Source organism: Lathamus discolor, chromosome 13 (assembly GCF_037157495.1).
Source record: "Lathamus discolor isolate bLatDis1 chromosome 13, bLatDis1.hap1, whole genome shotgun sequence".
Classification (NCBI taxonomy): domain Eukaryota; kingdom Metazoa; phylum Chordata; class Aves; order Psittaciformes; family Psittacidae; genus Lathamus; species Lathamus discolor.
Window position 1 is genome coordinate 7,012,157 of NC_088896.1, and position 16,437 is coordinate 7,028,593.

At 37.8% G+C, this 16,437-nt stretch overlaps 1 protein-coding gene across 6 annotated transcripts in view; it reads right to left on the minus strand.

Annotated features, from left to right (window-relative positions):
- The window catches only part of MBTD1 (mbt domain containing 1), a 36,091-nt gene that overhangs the window by 5,575 nt on the left and 14,079 nt on the right, over positions 1-16,437 (minus strand). For 5 of the 6 annotated variants that reach the window (XM_065693996.1, XM_065693995.1, XM_065693993.1 and 2 more), the window contains 10 exons: positions 14,315-14,432; positions 13,533-13,667; positions 12,968-13,056; positions 11,423-11,657; positions 10,367-10,422; positions 10,033-10,137; positions 9,082-9,229; positions 6,466-6,548; positions 5,937-6,171; positions 5,179-5,256 (listed from right to left, as the gene is read on the minus strand). In XM_065693996.1, coding sequence (XP_065550068.1) covers positions 5,179-5,256; positions 5,937-6,171; positions 6,466-6,548; positions 9,082-9,229; positions 10,033-10,137; positions 10,367-10,422; positions 11,423-11,657; positions 12,968-13,056; positions 13,533-13,667; positions 14,315-14,432 — 1,282 coding nt within the window. Of the gene's footprint in view, positions 1-5,178; positions 5,257-5,545; positions 6,172-6,465; positions 6,549-9,081; positions 9,230-10,032; positions 10,138-10,366; positions 10,423-11,422; positions 11,658-12,967; positions 13,057-13,532; positions 13,668-14,314; positions 14,433-16,437 lie in introns of those variants that run through there. The other variant, XR_010615839.1, reaches the window with a different exon arrangement.

Below are 16,437 nucleotides of genomic sequence, written 5' to 3' on the forward strand. Positions count from 1 at the left end.
TCTTAGTGATTTGCCTGGAGATAGAGGAAAAACATCAACATGGAACGGAGCAGCGTGGTCTAGAGTATGTGCAGAAGCAGGGCGAGTCTCTCCTAACAGTCTCCTCTTCTGCCAGGCTGGCTATAGGCTCTTTTGAAAAGGGAGGCTGTCCAACAGTTGCATTTCAGTGCTTAAAAGATCATTTTATATGACTCACAGATGAAAGGTACGTGTGCATGCAAAGGAAAAGAGCAAAAGCACTTCATAGTAGTAAGGTGAAGTACCAAAACCTTCTCCTGTGCTTATGACAGTACAAAACGCAAGAGCTCTTTAATGGGCATGACAGAAGATGCTTTAGAGCAGATGCCTTTTGTTACTAATCTTCAAGTACTTCCATTCAAAGCCAAATCGCCCAAATCAAACATCTCCTGCAATATGCTTACATCCTTTCTGTGGCTATTAAAACATGAGGCAGTGCATGATGCTGAGGAATATCTATGCAATTAATACATTCCAGCTGATCTCAAATACGTTAACTTACAATACGGTATCAAGGGTTATGGCCTCCTCTTCCTCAGACTTAAAGACCTTTGGATACTAACGAGCCTGTATCACAAGCATTTTTTTTCCAGCCTCTCCAAAATCCAGAACTTGAACAAGTTACCCTAAAATGATCATAGAAAGCACTGGGTGTCACAAAGGAACAGGGCTGTTTCATAGGAACTCAGATACTAAGTGACACAGAACACTCAGACTGTGTGTCTGTGCACGACATGAATGAAACACAGGTGCAGATTTGCAGTTAGAGAAGAAAAGCTGTGCAGAAACAAGCGCTCCAGAACGCTCTCTCCTAAGCAAGGCTTTTCTTCTGCATCAAAGACTCTGCTAAAGGACAGGTACATGAGCAGCAAGCTGGAGTAAAAATGAAGTTCTTGAAAAGCATTGAGAGATGTATGGGGAGGAGTCGAGATTTGTCCTCAGGGTCTAAAGGAGGCAAGCAGGTTACTGTGTCCTGGTGTGTTAATAGATACAGATGGACAAGAAGAACTGTTCTGACTGTTCTACAGCCAAGGGAAGTGCCAATACTGGAAGCCTGCTCGAACTTTAGCAAGTTTACAGGAGTGTAAATCAAGCAAATATGAAGCTAAATCTATCAACCTGGTAACTGTCCTGCAGGGAGAACATAATCCCATTTGTCCAACAGATCACATCACTAAACCACATTTGTTAGATATATTTGTTTAGTTGCTACAGCCTATTGCCATATGTTAGGAAAAGGGAAGAGAAAAAAACCCCTAACAGGTCCTTGCAGTGGACTGATTACATTACATAAACTATCCTTAAATAAACCTAAAATTTTAATCCAGTTACTCAATGTTACTGATAAATGATTTTTTGGGGAGTTTTTCTCTGCTTACTCATATGGCTGCACACTTGCACTGTTGATACTTAAAAGAAGCCAGGTTTTATGACAAAATCAAAATCTGAAAGGACCAACTATTTTCTAAGTATTTTCTGTATTAGTAACCCACAACCTTTCAAATCATCTTCCATTCTGAAGGTCTCTTGCCAAATAGCTGCTTTTCTGACATGAAAGCAAAAAGCACTCTTACTGTCTACAGTTACTTCCTCTGCAAAAGATAATCCAAGCTAACTTCCTGTCCACATCAAGTCTTCCCAAATCCACACTATCATTCAGTTATAGAGTGCATTTTAAAACTCTGCAGAGCTCCTCTGTGCCTCAACAACCTGCAATATGATGTGCTATGAAGTTCTAACCCAGCTGCAATAGGTTCCTATGATTAATCCAGTGACATGGTGTGTCAGTGAGAATGAAAAGCTCTCTAACAGAAAAAATAAAACCAACCAAAACTTAAAGAACAAAAAGGAAAAAGAGATTTGATGAGTCAGCACCTTACATGCTAGACTATGTGTAGTTCCCCACCCTGTCCATCATTTCCCTCTGCAGTAACAGAGACTTATGTGGCTAGTTACCTGTTTTGAGGCTGGGACTGAACTCTCGGCTAGTCCTGGGAGGCTGGAAGGCCTCCGGGGCTGTCTGTGCTGGAAAGGTTCGATATGGAGGAGGAGTCAACTCTTCATCACCAGAGAAGCTCCTCTGCACCTCACCTGTCATGGGTGGGCTGGACAAACTGACAGGTTTCTTCCCAACTGGTATCTTCCTCTCTAAACATCAAGTCAAACTAAAATAAACGCTTGGGTTAAAGTGCATGAGGTAACTCTGACTGTTCACTGAGAAATTCACTGTTACGTGAATGTTAATCCTGCTCGTTATACCAGTTTCTGCAGTGGCACAGTAGGAGTCGAACTTCCTTCTCTTTTACCATGATCCCATTATGGCAGAGTTCACTATTATCAGTTCTGCTTCACACTGAATACAAGCTACTCACTTCTCAATGGAGTCAGCAAGGAGACGAAATACTGCACTAGATGTCTTCATCATTATCCACAGCAGAATGACCTGAAGACATTCTGGAGTGTCTTGTGAGTACATGAGAAAATATGTGGAAGTAACACCTCTCTGTGCTAAAAATAATCTAGTTTAATTAAGAGAGTTTCCTGTTAATAATCTGTGGTTACTTTCCATTACTGCTGCATTATAGAGCTTTATGACTGAAACCCTTTTCAAATAAGACTATTCTTTATTTAGAAGTACTGAACAATATAAGGCTACAGAAAACATTTCCTCAGTATTGTTTCCTGTGACTCAGCACTTCTATTGCCATAACCTACTTAGGAAAAAACCAACAAACATGTAGGAGGCAGCCAATTATAACTCTTCATGACCTTGTTCTCTCATCTGATGATGATTAAATAGATTTCTTAGTAGACTGTCCAGAAACCATTGGAAGTTCTTCCTTGTTTTCACAGCCCAAATTTACTTCAGATAGTGAGAAATGAAGAACGAATTCCCCTAGAATAAATCTTCCTATGGCACTAGATAAGAGGAATTTACTTTACAGTGTTTGTGTTGCATTTACAAAAACAGATACCAAGAAACTTTTGCAGAGCTATTGGGTGAAAGGAGAGGGATGAGGTAAGGAGCAGGATGGTCTAGCAAAGTGTGCTAAAAATTTGCTCAGACAGCCCAGAATTATCCAAAACCACCTCCTACACAAAGGCAATCAGTGGTATAGGCACCTTGCCCTAGCTTAAGGCAACAGCACTCATAGCTTTTCAGACTGATGTTCTCAGATCAGCTTCAGTTCTTCTGTACCTGAATTCTACTGAGAAAATACCACTGCAAGATTCTGAATAGGTTCTGCATTTTACTGTTTATTTCCTCTAAGGGCAGAAAGCAGAAACAATGCAATGTTTGAGGCACCTAACAGGAGGTCATAAGAACTTCCCAGAAACCAGCTTTATCTGTGGCACTAACTGGTCAACTTCTCTTTACGTCCAAAGATCAAAATGGCAAAGGTTGCTTTCTGCAATGACTAGTGAAGGAGGTTCCAGATTGCCTTAACAGATCCATTCACAAATGGACTGGGAAGACAAGGGTTTTATTTCCTCACATTAGTCTTACACAGCTGCAGCACAGCCCTTCACTGAAGTGAATCCTGCTATCACAGGGAACGCCCAAGGTAAAAGCACAGTTTTAATCTCATTTGACACAATTCTCAGAATCACTGCAGAAAGCTAGGGCAGACCTAACTCAGAGTTTAGCTTCAGGTCCTACTCAGAAACAAGGTATGTTTTTTTTTCCTACCCCAGGCCAAAGGGCCCTTCCATGACAGCTACACCTGTGATGGAACAGAAATCAGTGAATTCATCTTATTACAACAAACTACTGTTCAAACATAGAAAGATTTGAAACGAGAGAAGCAGATGAAATAAAGCTAAAGCTCCCACAAATGCATCTTGAGTTTTCTGTAGCTGATCTGCCCAGATGTCTGCAGTGTAAAATAATGCACCTTCTATTCAATACTCTAGTTTTTAAGAAAACATCAAGAGAATGAATGAGCATAATGAGTTGATGCTCCAAATGTAATACATACTTAGGCTGTCTGGAACAAGACAATCTACTTCTATGAGGACAAACTTCATTCTTATGTAGCAGAAAAAACCTCCCCCCCACCCCGAGTCATAATTGGTTCTTCTTAAAGAAAGAAACTTATAAGAACTTGAGATAGATATCATTTAAAAATGGTGTGGCTCTTAAGAACACAGGGTAAGTCTGTAGTCTCATCATCTCTTGCACATACATTTCTTGCACAATGTCTGTTATTGTTCTTGCTCTTGACTCAAGAGGTAGCTGCCTTTCAAAACTATCGGATTATTGGAAAAATGACTTGAGAACCTTCGGAATAAAACTGCCATATGAAACTATAATATTGCTTAGAGGAGAGAATATAGATGCATCTGATTTCCTGATAAGAATGGTGGGAGAAGGTCCCACCACTGGCTGTCTCTACTGCTTGTATTTTACCCATATAAAACAGATTTTCAGCTTAAACCAATAGTCACGGAAATAAAAAGATGAAGAAATGCAAAATGTGCATTTGTGCAATTTCAAACTGGTTGTGAACTTTGAAGATAATTTGATCCCAAAGGAAACAATTACTGTGGAAAGAATCTGAATGCTTCAGATTCCTAAATACGTCATCACTATGTTTCACTGTGACAAGAACAGTCACATCCAGCACTGCTATTTATTCCTTCTGAAAATAATCAAATCAAAGTCTTATTTACACACAGATTCCCACAGATGTCTCAGCTAAAAAAACCCAGCAAATAAGTCACTTCTGTGTTAAAACTGAACCAGGTAGATGGTAATGTAAGTTTTCTACATCTCATTCTTTCTGACCCGAGTAACTTGGTTCTTATTGCTACACCTGTGTTACAAAAAGCAGAGGTAAAAGTGTGTTAATTGATACCTGAGTATTCTGTGTAAGGCAGTCCACCTACACAGTCAATGTATTATTAAATTAAAATTATGTGTGAATACCACAACTATTGTAACAGTTGTCCACCTACAATTAATACAGATTATTAGCAGCAACATCTACCTTGTTGCTAGTCACAAAAATGGGTTATTCTCAGTGAAAAAGTTCCTTTTATGGCATACTGCACCTTTAAGCATAACACCAGTTTTCACACAAACATTCCCAAATCGAATAGGCACTTGGAAAGAGACCACAGACTTTTTAAACAACAGGTAAAGTGTTTGTCACCCACTTTTTTTATGTCCTTTGTACTGCTGTGATTTAGCTTTTTTCTTCTGTTTTGAGGAACTCGACTGGCTGTCTCTTGAGGCTGCAAAAGGATTCAAAATTCTAAATTAAAGTTTAGAATTAAACTTTAAATTTTGGAAAACCACTTCAGAATGTATCAAAGCTGTTACACAGTTACAAAAGTTTTCCCCTAGTGACTGAACAAAAGCAGAGTATACTTGTTATAGCAAAAGCCTCCCATTTAATTACTAACAGAAACTACTGTTGCCCTCTCACTAAACACTAACAGTTTGCAAAATACAGTTCTCAATTATAGTCATATAACTTGACCTGTCAGGACAAGTCTTGATGCACTAAAAAGACAGCCTTACCACATAAATACTTCTGTACATGAATAGCAGCACACACGCAGAGTTCCATCAAATCCAGTACGTAAAGCATGTATATTTGCAATCTTAAAGCAATAGAAATTCTCAGTGATATTATCCAGAACTGATGAGCAAGTAGCAGGTTTTTCCCCCTGCATCAAACAAACATCTTCTGGCATTAAAAGAAATAGTAGCCACAAAAGCACCCAGAAGTACTGTACAAGTCAAGGTAGGAAAGATCAGAACTGTATACTTCCAAGCATTAGCAAGACCTTGTTCTGTTTTTTGTTATGGCTGGGGACCTGGCTTGGAAAGGATGAAGTCAGAGAAAAAGCATCACTGAAGAACATGGACCAGAAGCAATAGTTACGTTCTTGACAAGACAGGAACTTACACTGTGGCGCTGGTGGCTGTAGTGGATACCCAGTTAGCTGACACCATCCCACTGGATAGAGGTCTGGGGACTCGCAGTCCACCCACTGATCATACTCATCTTCCCATCCATCAAAGTGTATCCTCAGAAGACGATGGATAATGCGAGTTACTGTGGCCACACATACCAGGCGAGGTTCCATCAGATCAACAGCCTCCAGTTTCATTCCAACATGAAACCCATGGTTTGGAACTTCCTGGAAAAGCAAATAAGGCCAACAGCAGTAAGCAAACATGTTAACTGAGACGGTTTAAGCACAATATTGGAATAAGTATTTCAGTCAGCTTCATGTAGGGAAATACCAAGTTTCATATACATTCTATTTCACAAACATTGAAGCTTAATATATTTAAATGGTTCTTATTTCTGTAAGTCTCTGTTGCCTTAGTTTTTCAAATTTGCACTTAACAAAATGGGCCAATCCCACTGATTACAGATAGAAAGGTAAAGAAAATGCCAATTCCATTTAAAGATGTAGAATATTAATTACCTTGTTGAAGAGCTTTACAGGTGCTGCTATTGAGTCAGTTTCCCTGAGGTAGTCAAACCATTTAAAAGGGAGTTTTGCATAACCTGTGAATTGGAAACAATATTTACATACATCAACTGCAAACTTCAGGCATAAAAACAACAAAAACAGTCTACTGGCACTGTGTTATGGCTAAAAAGACAACAAAGAAACAAAACATTAACATCAGAAACTTCCACCCTCTGAGCTTTGTCTAAAGGACTAGACAGTCTCCTGGATGTTGCCCATTTACAACAAACAAGACGAATGAGCCTCTGGATAATATGGAAAGTGTCATTTAATGTTACAATTAATCATTCACACTTGAAGCTTTCTGTCCACGTAGATCCTTGATCTCTATAACACCCCACACAAATGACCCAGAACAGATCATGGAATTAAGCACATCCAGTGTCTTTCCTGTGGGGAAAGAGCTCCACTATTTAAACACCTGAATTGTTAGGAACAGAGTGGTAAGAACAAGAATGAATATTTTAAAATAAGCGTAAACCCAGCCATAACATGGAAAGTTACAGGATCTTTTCCTTTTAATTTTAAAGGGTATTATAAAGAATAATCTCCCAAATATATTTAGGTTTTGTTTGCCTACTGAATATGCATAAAATACGCAGGACTTCTGGGCAACTTCTACAACTGCTTAACCAACGGTTCTCAAATTCTAGGTGGAGCAACAACAGCTTGAAAGATTTCTTGGTAGTCATATGCAGCGCTGAACATCCTGAACAGATTGAGTAACGGGCAGGGCATGGGGAGCTATGGGAAACAGCTGGATCTCATCTAAGGGGGGCAGACAGCTCCCACTGGGTCTTAGCTCAGGTCTGCAGGGCCAGACTCATGAGGCAGCCCAAAATACAATTCCATTCTTGAAAGTGTCTAAGCATCTTCTACTGATTCCAGCATGAGATGAAGATGTTTGGAAGGAATGAGTGTATAAAGTCCAATGATTTCACAGTGACTTATCTGCATGCTACATGTAATCTCAAAAAGTATTCACAATAGGTGTGCAATATCTGCATGAATAGATGTAGCTGGAGGGCTAAAAATCACTAAGGGAAGTAATGTATCAGTTCTGTGTATTAATGCTTTCTTGTTAATGCATAGCTCCTGGCTAGATCAACATATCTCTATGCAAGTCCTTTAACCTCTCACCACACATGGACTACAGACATGTGCATATGGTCCTTGCTGGAGTAGTCAGAATTCAGAAACTGTCAAGTTTTCAAGCCCATACCTTGGAAAGCAAAATACACCTCTCGTAAGAGCTAAGAAGCTTTGATTACTGTGATCCTATTAAATATGTTAATGTGCATTATGTTCTGTATTTTACTCGTGTTAATTCCTCTTTCAAATGACTTTTAGATTATTGCATGTGCAATTTTTAATCATGGCTCAGTGGGTGATACAGAACCACTATTGAAAACTGCAACAAAAGGGAAAAAATACAAGTATAGAAAGGATAAGGTTGCCATGATAAAAGAAACACAGAAGAATCATAAATGTGCTAACAACAAAATTCACATTCTATAGTGTAAGTAGTGTTTGAAGAGTAATGAGAACGAGTTTCATCACAGAAAGGAAGGTTTTTTCCTATTCTGTATCAGCAACTTAATGTATTTCTTTCTAAACTGACTGATAGGTATTGATATGCATGCTTTTTCCTCCCACTTTCTTTATTTCAAGAGACTCTCGCACCACCTATTTTTTAGGGCTGATTATGCCCATGAATTTGTAGGCAATAAATTCACTAAATGAACTGACTGAAAAATAGCAGTAAATCTGCCCAACTGCATTTTCCACATACTCAGCAATGACAGATTCATTAGCGTGCAATAATGAAAATGATATGAAATTATTTTCTTCATGTTGCATTACACTGTCTTTGTCGTTATTACCTAGAACATTAATTCAATGAAGTAGAAGCCTGCAAGAATGAGAATGGAGAAAATAAAATCCACAGAAAACCATTATTATCTGCTGTTACACAGCTAGTAACAATCCTTTATAAATCACTAGACCAAGACGATAAAATGGAATAATGAAGGCAATACAGTCTTCTGTAGGCGTATGTGCTAGTGGACAGACAGCTTTCTCTCACAGAAGGGATTATGCAACATACAGCTCTCATGGTTACTTCCTCAAAGCTCAAGTTTGTGCATATTCTGGTATTGCTGTGAATTAGACTAAGCCTGAGATTCTTTACAATGCTTCTCAACCCTTTTGATGGCCAGGACTTCCCAAGCAACGCCATGTTCTAAACAGTCCTTTTAGTAACAAGCATACTTCCCATTCACTTAACGGATGTACTGTTCAACCAGTGACTATCTCTCAATTTCTGACAGTAAAAGCAAATTACTTTATCCAGAGAATCAATGTTCAATTTGACTCTTTCTAAATTGGAGGTTTGTCATCTCTGTTGTAGATTGCTTTGAAGTTACACTGTTGTATCTGTTTCAGACTTGAGAAAGTCCTAAAAAGTGACATGAATTTTGTAGACTGAGTTAAGAAACAAAGCATATGGCACATACAATATCACTGAAAAATATTCAAAACAAAATGTGGTCAGAATGCTATATGTACCTCTGGGTGGAGTTAGTTCAATCATGTTAATTTCACAGAAACCAACAGGGAAAATAGAAGGGGAAGTGGCATGGTAACAAAACCAATCAGACCCATCTGCTGCTTCTGAGCCATCAATCCCAATCATAAGATAGCCATCTGCTAAAACCTTTGTGAAGAAAAACAAAATTTTACATTAAATACCTTGAACTGTGTGACAAGGCTAGAAAGAAAGCATGCCATGTTTCAAAAGAGTGAAAAGTAACTCAATCATAATGGAAGCACACTTAGAAGGACATTTAATTGTAACAGAACAAAAAAAAATCCCAAATCATACCTGTCTCCAAGACTGGGTGCACTATTGTCAGATGTACCTTTATTAACAGTAAAGTTATGAGATGAACATTTCCTTTTCCTGATCTCTAGTCGTGAACATCAGTTCTACTTCTAAAGCTCTATAATTCAGTCTACTCCAGCTTGCAAAGATACTCTGCATACCATTAATGAGACAAAAGACTCAAAATCATAACCGCACTCCTGGTAAGGTTATACAATTCTGCTAAGCTACTTCTCATTTTCTTCCTCTTTTAAAATAGATTTCACATGGACGAGCTCCCTTTCAATCAAGCTAGGAAAGAAGTATATCCTTAAAATGTCTTCACTGGCTTCTGCAAGTAAGCAAGATGAGGTTTCAGTTGCAAAACACTTGGTAAAATTAGCAGAATTAATCTCACAAACATATTCTAATGAAAGGTAAGGCTGAATTTCCAGGGATTAAAGTCAAAACAAAAATTTACCTGAATATTGTCTTTTTCATAGCAGTTGTATATAAGCAGTAACTGGACATATTCCATAAACATCCACTGTGTGAATGAACTGCATTTATTTTTGAGTTTTGTTTCAAGCCTGAATAAAACTGAATAAATAAAGGATTCCTGTCTATCTTCCCAAAATACACACTTGCTTTCTTACCTTTCTGATGGTTGCCACACATATTGCCGAAAGGTTTAAGGGGTCTATAGCTTCCAATTTCATCCCTTCTTTAAAAAATTCTCCAGCTGCGTCAACCTCTTTTACCTGAAGAATCAGATAACAGCACCAGAAGCTAAGACTCTAATAAGCCTGGAACAAAACGTAACCCCACACTGCCAAAGCAACAGATGGAAATACCTGCTGTATCATCCCTGCTTATGTTAAGGAGGCCAAATGAGGCAAGAGCTTGAATAAAAGAAGTAATACTAGTGCTGGGCTGGACTTAAGTTCTCAATCAACTCTGAGAAAACAGTGTTCTTGCCAGCAAACTCACCTTCATAAATAAATGTGGGGGTGCATCAAAATGTCCATCCTGTTTCTTCGTAATATCTACAAGGAATAATAGTAGATGTTATTCAGAAGTTTCATTAATAGCAGACAGTATGCTTTCCTGAGTAAGTTAACTTGTACAGTGCAATCATTGGCATGGGAGGCACACAATTTATAATGGGACTACCACAAAATTCTGAAGGCCATAATCCAGCTTTTCCTTATTGACTTCTTCCTGAAATACCTCTACAACATTATTACATTTACAGAAAACCCCCAATATCCAGTATTTACAAGACCACTTGATTATGTCACAGAATTGATGCAAATGCACACAGGTTTTTTAAGAAATTGGCAACTACTTTGCACTATGTTATGACAGAAAAGGTTTTATATATGGCTGGGTTTAGCCAACTGTTCAACACTACTTCCAAGGGCAACCCCTGGAACTCTGCTAGAGACACCACTTGTGGGAAGCAGCACTGCTCTTGATTTCTTTAACCACTCTTATTTCTAAATGGTTTCAGTCAAAGTTTAAGCGCTTGGAAAAGTGAAGGCTTTCCTTGAGGGATGCCTTGTGCATGCGTTACAGGAATTCTGTTTCTGACAAGAGACACAAGCTCAGCGGAGCAGAGGAATATTAAAAACCAGACTTTATCCATGCTGCATTGTACAAGGGCAGATGTGAAGAAATGAGGAGTTTGTGTAGCAAGACTGTAATTCCAGGTATCATCATGAGGTTTACCATGTTTGAATAATGCAGTTCAAGGTTTCCCTGGTTAGACAGTTCGTTAACCCCTGTTTATTACTGCATCCCATTCACATACCAGAAACCAACCTAAAATTAATTTGCTGTTTTCCAGTGCTACAAAATATACCATTTATACTTGTAATTTAAACTCCCAAGTGTAATATAATTGTTAAAGCCCCTGGACCACACTATAAATTTTTAAAGATCAAGCTAGTTTTATTAATTATGTAAAGTGACAGAACTGCTTAAGTCAGATTTCTCCACACCAGTACTGCCCACAAAGACACCTCTAAACCACAACAAGCTTACCAGATCTTTTAAATCTGTGTCCTATACTTCGAGACCAACCAATATGATGAATGAGTGGACTGTACATATGGCACCAGAAGTCATCAGTTTTGTCGTCACTTTCTTCATTCACCAATCTTAATCGTCCCCCAATAACACATTCTACAACTGCTACCCTTGTTCGACAAAGGTGTGTTTTGTCAACAACTTCTACTCTCATGGAAGTTTTGAAGGGATACTGCATACTCTCAGACACCTTAAAGTAATAGGGAGAAAAAGCTATTCAGTAAGAATATACTGTGGTTTTCTTTAGGCATGTGTTTTCTGCTATTAAAGCTGGTATCAATGTGCTTCTCATTTAATTCAAATACTTGTTGAACAACCTGCAAAAATGACACAAATGACTTCTTTTGTATTTCACTGCTCATAGGGAAGAATGAAATGTTTCAGAAAAGGTAGAATAGATCCTACAATGCTCTAATTTTATCAAGTACAGCCTCTAATAACAGTTCCCACATAGGTCACAGGAATCTTCCAGTGATGTAATGAACGTTTGTTCAGTTGTGAACAATGGATAAAATTACATTGAAAAAATTATTTTAACAAGCTCCCAAGATTGTTTTTCTATTTTTTCATCCATGCAAAATACCTTTACTTTAAAAATAGAATTAAAATATTTTATTATAAAAGGCATGGAAAACAAACCTTCAACATAATTAAAACTGATCACTCACAAACGTGTTTCTTGACAATATATCAAAAAAGAAAGAAAAAGAATGGAAACAGGTGTTAATATGCCATGAGAACACACATTCTGTTTAAAAGTATTTGTCACTTGCCACTTCCATCGTTAAGTCTAAGTGTCGAAATCTTGCCAATCTAATTTGGCTTCCAACAGAGCCAATTTTTAACAAGAAATGAACAACTGCAGAAATGTGTTCCTTGTTCTTCATTCTTTAATATTAGATGCAGTGTAAGACAACAATATTCCTACTGAAAGCTATATAATATCTCATTGTATTAGTAAGTAAACTTACAGCACACGATATACAGGCAGCTGCCACACTTATGAGATATGACTTATAGAGAGCAAAAAAATATAGTCCAGAGCAGATGAAATATATTAACATTTAAAAGCATGTCCTTTATTGCATCTAGGTACGTGCTATATTAATGCATTTTGTTCAGTTTCTTGAAATAGTACATGACAAAAACCATTTCTGAATTAGAAAAATCAGTTTTAATTGGTTTTCTGTATCACAGGGTAGCTGACTGGCACTTTTGGTTTGGGGTTTATTCATTTATTTTTAAATTGGGGTATTTTAAAATTAAAACAGACTAACAAATTTTAAAAGAAAATTACTTTCTGCCAGAGGAAACAGTTTTCCAAACACATACTGATAAGTGCGGACATAAATGGAGAACAGAGATTACAAGGAAAACTGTATTTAAGGGAAGAAACTACTGTATCAAAAGGAGCTAATGTGCCATTGAAAGTTACTTCAGTTCTTCACATTGTGCTGCAATTTTGGTTACATTACATCATCGATATTGCATCAGCCTTACCTTCTGAGAAAAGTCAGGAGGAAGTGTTTTGGCACCAGTAAGTCGTTTCACTAGAAAAGCTTTCCAGTTTGTGTATTTGTGTTGGATGGCTGTTGCAAATGAAGGGGAAAAAATAAGCCACTGATTTTTAATTGTGTCCGTTAGAGACAATATTAGAGTCTGGAATATGTAAAGAAGAAATCCCAGATGACTATTAAAAAGCCTGGATGACAATAATGACAAAAACCTCTTTAGAGAATGAACGCTACCCAAGATTAAGTTTATGGGTACATCAGGGCAAAGAATGTAATGACTAAATATAAATAAAATCAGTGCATGTTCACATCACTGATCAGCTAACTGCTTCCACCTGCATCTTAAAAGCTTTAAGTCACATCAGATGGGCTACTCCAAGAAACACTTTCAGCATCAGTCAAGTCCTTATTTTTCCACAAAATAAAATGATTTATTCATAACTGTTGATAGAGTTGCTATGGTAAGAGAATACTTTGGTATCTGGACCATGAGCAGATCTAGTTTAATAAAGCAACTTTCATATCAATGGGTAAGGCTACTATTTACATACTTCGAGGAGGGACTAGGGGCTTCCCACTGGTTGCACACCAACCAACTGGGTGGATGTCAGAACCACAAACGTTGCACCAGAAGTCAAGACTTGAATCATTTTCAAAGCCTTCATATCTTAGCAGTGCATTGTAGCCTGAAAGAAAGCAATCCCATGTAAAGCAGATAAAAACTGAACAAGATTACAAAATACATTAGCATTTCTTTGCCAATCTTAATGTATATTACATGAGATTTCCTAGACTATGACTTTTTATAGAACGTTATTCTTATGGCACTTGTCTGCACGCTATTGATGCACAGAATGGACAGTTTCAGTAAGTGTGCATGTGCCATCATGTAAGTCAAATTTTAATTAAAAATTTTATAACCCTTTAGAAGTTATGTGTAGGACAACAAAATAAATTTATTACCTACAGTATCTGTTTTTTCATACCTTAGCTATGTGATCTTGAATTTTTAACTTCTAACCAAGAACAGTTACTTGCCATGATACAATCTACTTCTCAGTCTGCACTACTTTTATTGCACTGAGGCAATACCAAAACAACCCAAAACACAAAAAAAAGCCCCAGACATTCTCAAGCATCACTGAAGCCCCTGTGAAACAGTATGTAACATAGCAATAGTGCTAAAACAGATAACCTATTGATGCAGCTCTGATAACCTAACCACTTTGATTGGACTAACATTATACTAACCAGGTGACCACTGACTCAATCATTAGCTCCCTTCACATAGTTATTTTGATTATTTTAATAATTTCAACTAAAATAAATTTACCTGCCAATTTTACAATTCCAGCTATCCAGAAGACTTTGGTAGGTAGGCTGCAGTCGGTGTTTGGAACCTCCACCCGCACTCCTTCTGAGATATCACCCCAGCATGTCCCCATAGGTGCCTATCATTTAAGGGGGGGAGGGGGGGGGGAAGACACCAGTTCACCACATTAAAATAATTAATTTGTTGTTATATCAGTGTTTCTTGAGGACTTAAGACAAAACAATCAAAATACATGATAAAACATAAGCTTATGTTTAGAAAACACTCTTTCTAGGAAAACCTAGTTTGGTTTTGATTTGAAGCTTATGTGCAGTATTGTAATTGTCGACAATTATTACTGTGTATTTCCTGGAAAATCTATAGGATTCCAAGTCTAAAAATCTGTAAAGCACAAATACATATTGCGTATACTCACAGGTCAGCTTTACTGTTTCAACTAGGTGCAGGCTACTGCTTTTAATGAGGACGGTGTAATTCCTCTGCAAGTCTACTTACAACAAAATTATGGTACTTTATAAATGTATACCTGTACCACAGACATCAAAACCATTAAATTCCATAAAACAGAAATGTTGCTGAAAAAAAAAATGCCTAAAAGTTACGTTTTGACTCTATCCCAATGATTTATTATGGTGGGGCTCATCACTCACTGGCTCATCACTCACTGCTTCACGTCCTTTCAGAAGAAGGGGCAAATGATTAGAATCATCAAGTAAGCAAAAGATCAGAAGGTACTCATGAGTGTCACCTTTCTGAGGAACGCCAAAAGGAAATGCTCAGCTAGATTTCTCATACACTGTCCTCAAGGCTCAGAGTAACATGTTAATAACAGAAAGGAATACATGCCTGATAAACTACCAAGGATTTATGGAAACTGGAGATAAGCTGCATTTAGTTTGCTACCTTGAAAAAGATAGTTTTGTTGAACTGAGCATCATGAAAAGATGGTCAAGGATGGTACTGTAGAGATATCAGAAACGCACAGTGCTGAAGAACCTTACAAGTAACTCAACTGAAGTTAGGTTGGTAACAAACCAGAAAACGATGCAGTCTAGATTAAACTTGAGACCACCAAGAAGTGAAATATTCATATTTGGGGTATTTCAGAACAACAGGCATATAAATTCGTAGGTGTTCTGAGCAAATACATTTTTATCAGTTCAGAGAATATTCAGGTATCACAGGGACAACTGAAGGGATCCTCTGGTTCTGCACCATAGTGGACAGACAGCGTTCTAAGGCTGTGTCTTATTTACAAAGCTCTTTGCAACCACAGAGAACCTACTGCTCAGTGGGAACAGCCTCCAGCTTCATAAAGTTTTGGCTGAGAGCTCCAAGTGAAACTTGGATTAATCCTGCATGACTGGAATTTTGCTGGTAATCAGCAACAGCCAACTAGCAGCACTAAAAGCCAAACTTGGCTTAAAAAGGGATACCCTGCACTAATAGAAATATTTGAGGCTAGGCATGCACAACCAAAAATAGCTTTAACTATTAAAGGAAAAAGAAGTTATTACAAGTATGCCCGTTTCTGATTCTTGAAGCCTGGTCTCTTCATGTTCTGCTATGTCCCATCTACACCAGACTAGACTGCAGAGCTCTTTTCTGCCATCTGGCAGAGAGGAAAAAAACAACTCCAAAGATGATGGCTTATTTTCACATACAAAATCTGCAGATACAGCTTCTTAATCAAGTCCTATCACACGTTCACTATCAGCTCTAAACTGACATGTGTAGATTTCTGAATTGGGGAAATAAACTTTTCAAAGTGCCTATTTTAGTAAATCTCGTTGCCTTGTATAGACATACAAATGAGGACAAACAATCAAAAATAGTGCTGAATAATTTCATAATCCAGCTGAAGTTAACCAAAATATATTTTACTGCCTGCTCATCTATTCAGCTGATTCGGAGAGAAAAGTATATGGAAACACTTCTCACATCAATTGGTAATGGAAACAGCACAGATTTTTATTTCTAGAACGTGGATTGGTATAGAGGGAAATAGCAGAAAGTTAAATTTGTCCTTGACTGTGAAAATACTGGTTCTGCTAGTTCTCCTACACCAATCCATATGGCCCACCCTTTAGGATAAGGAAGTCATTCTGTGTAGCATCACTACT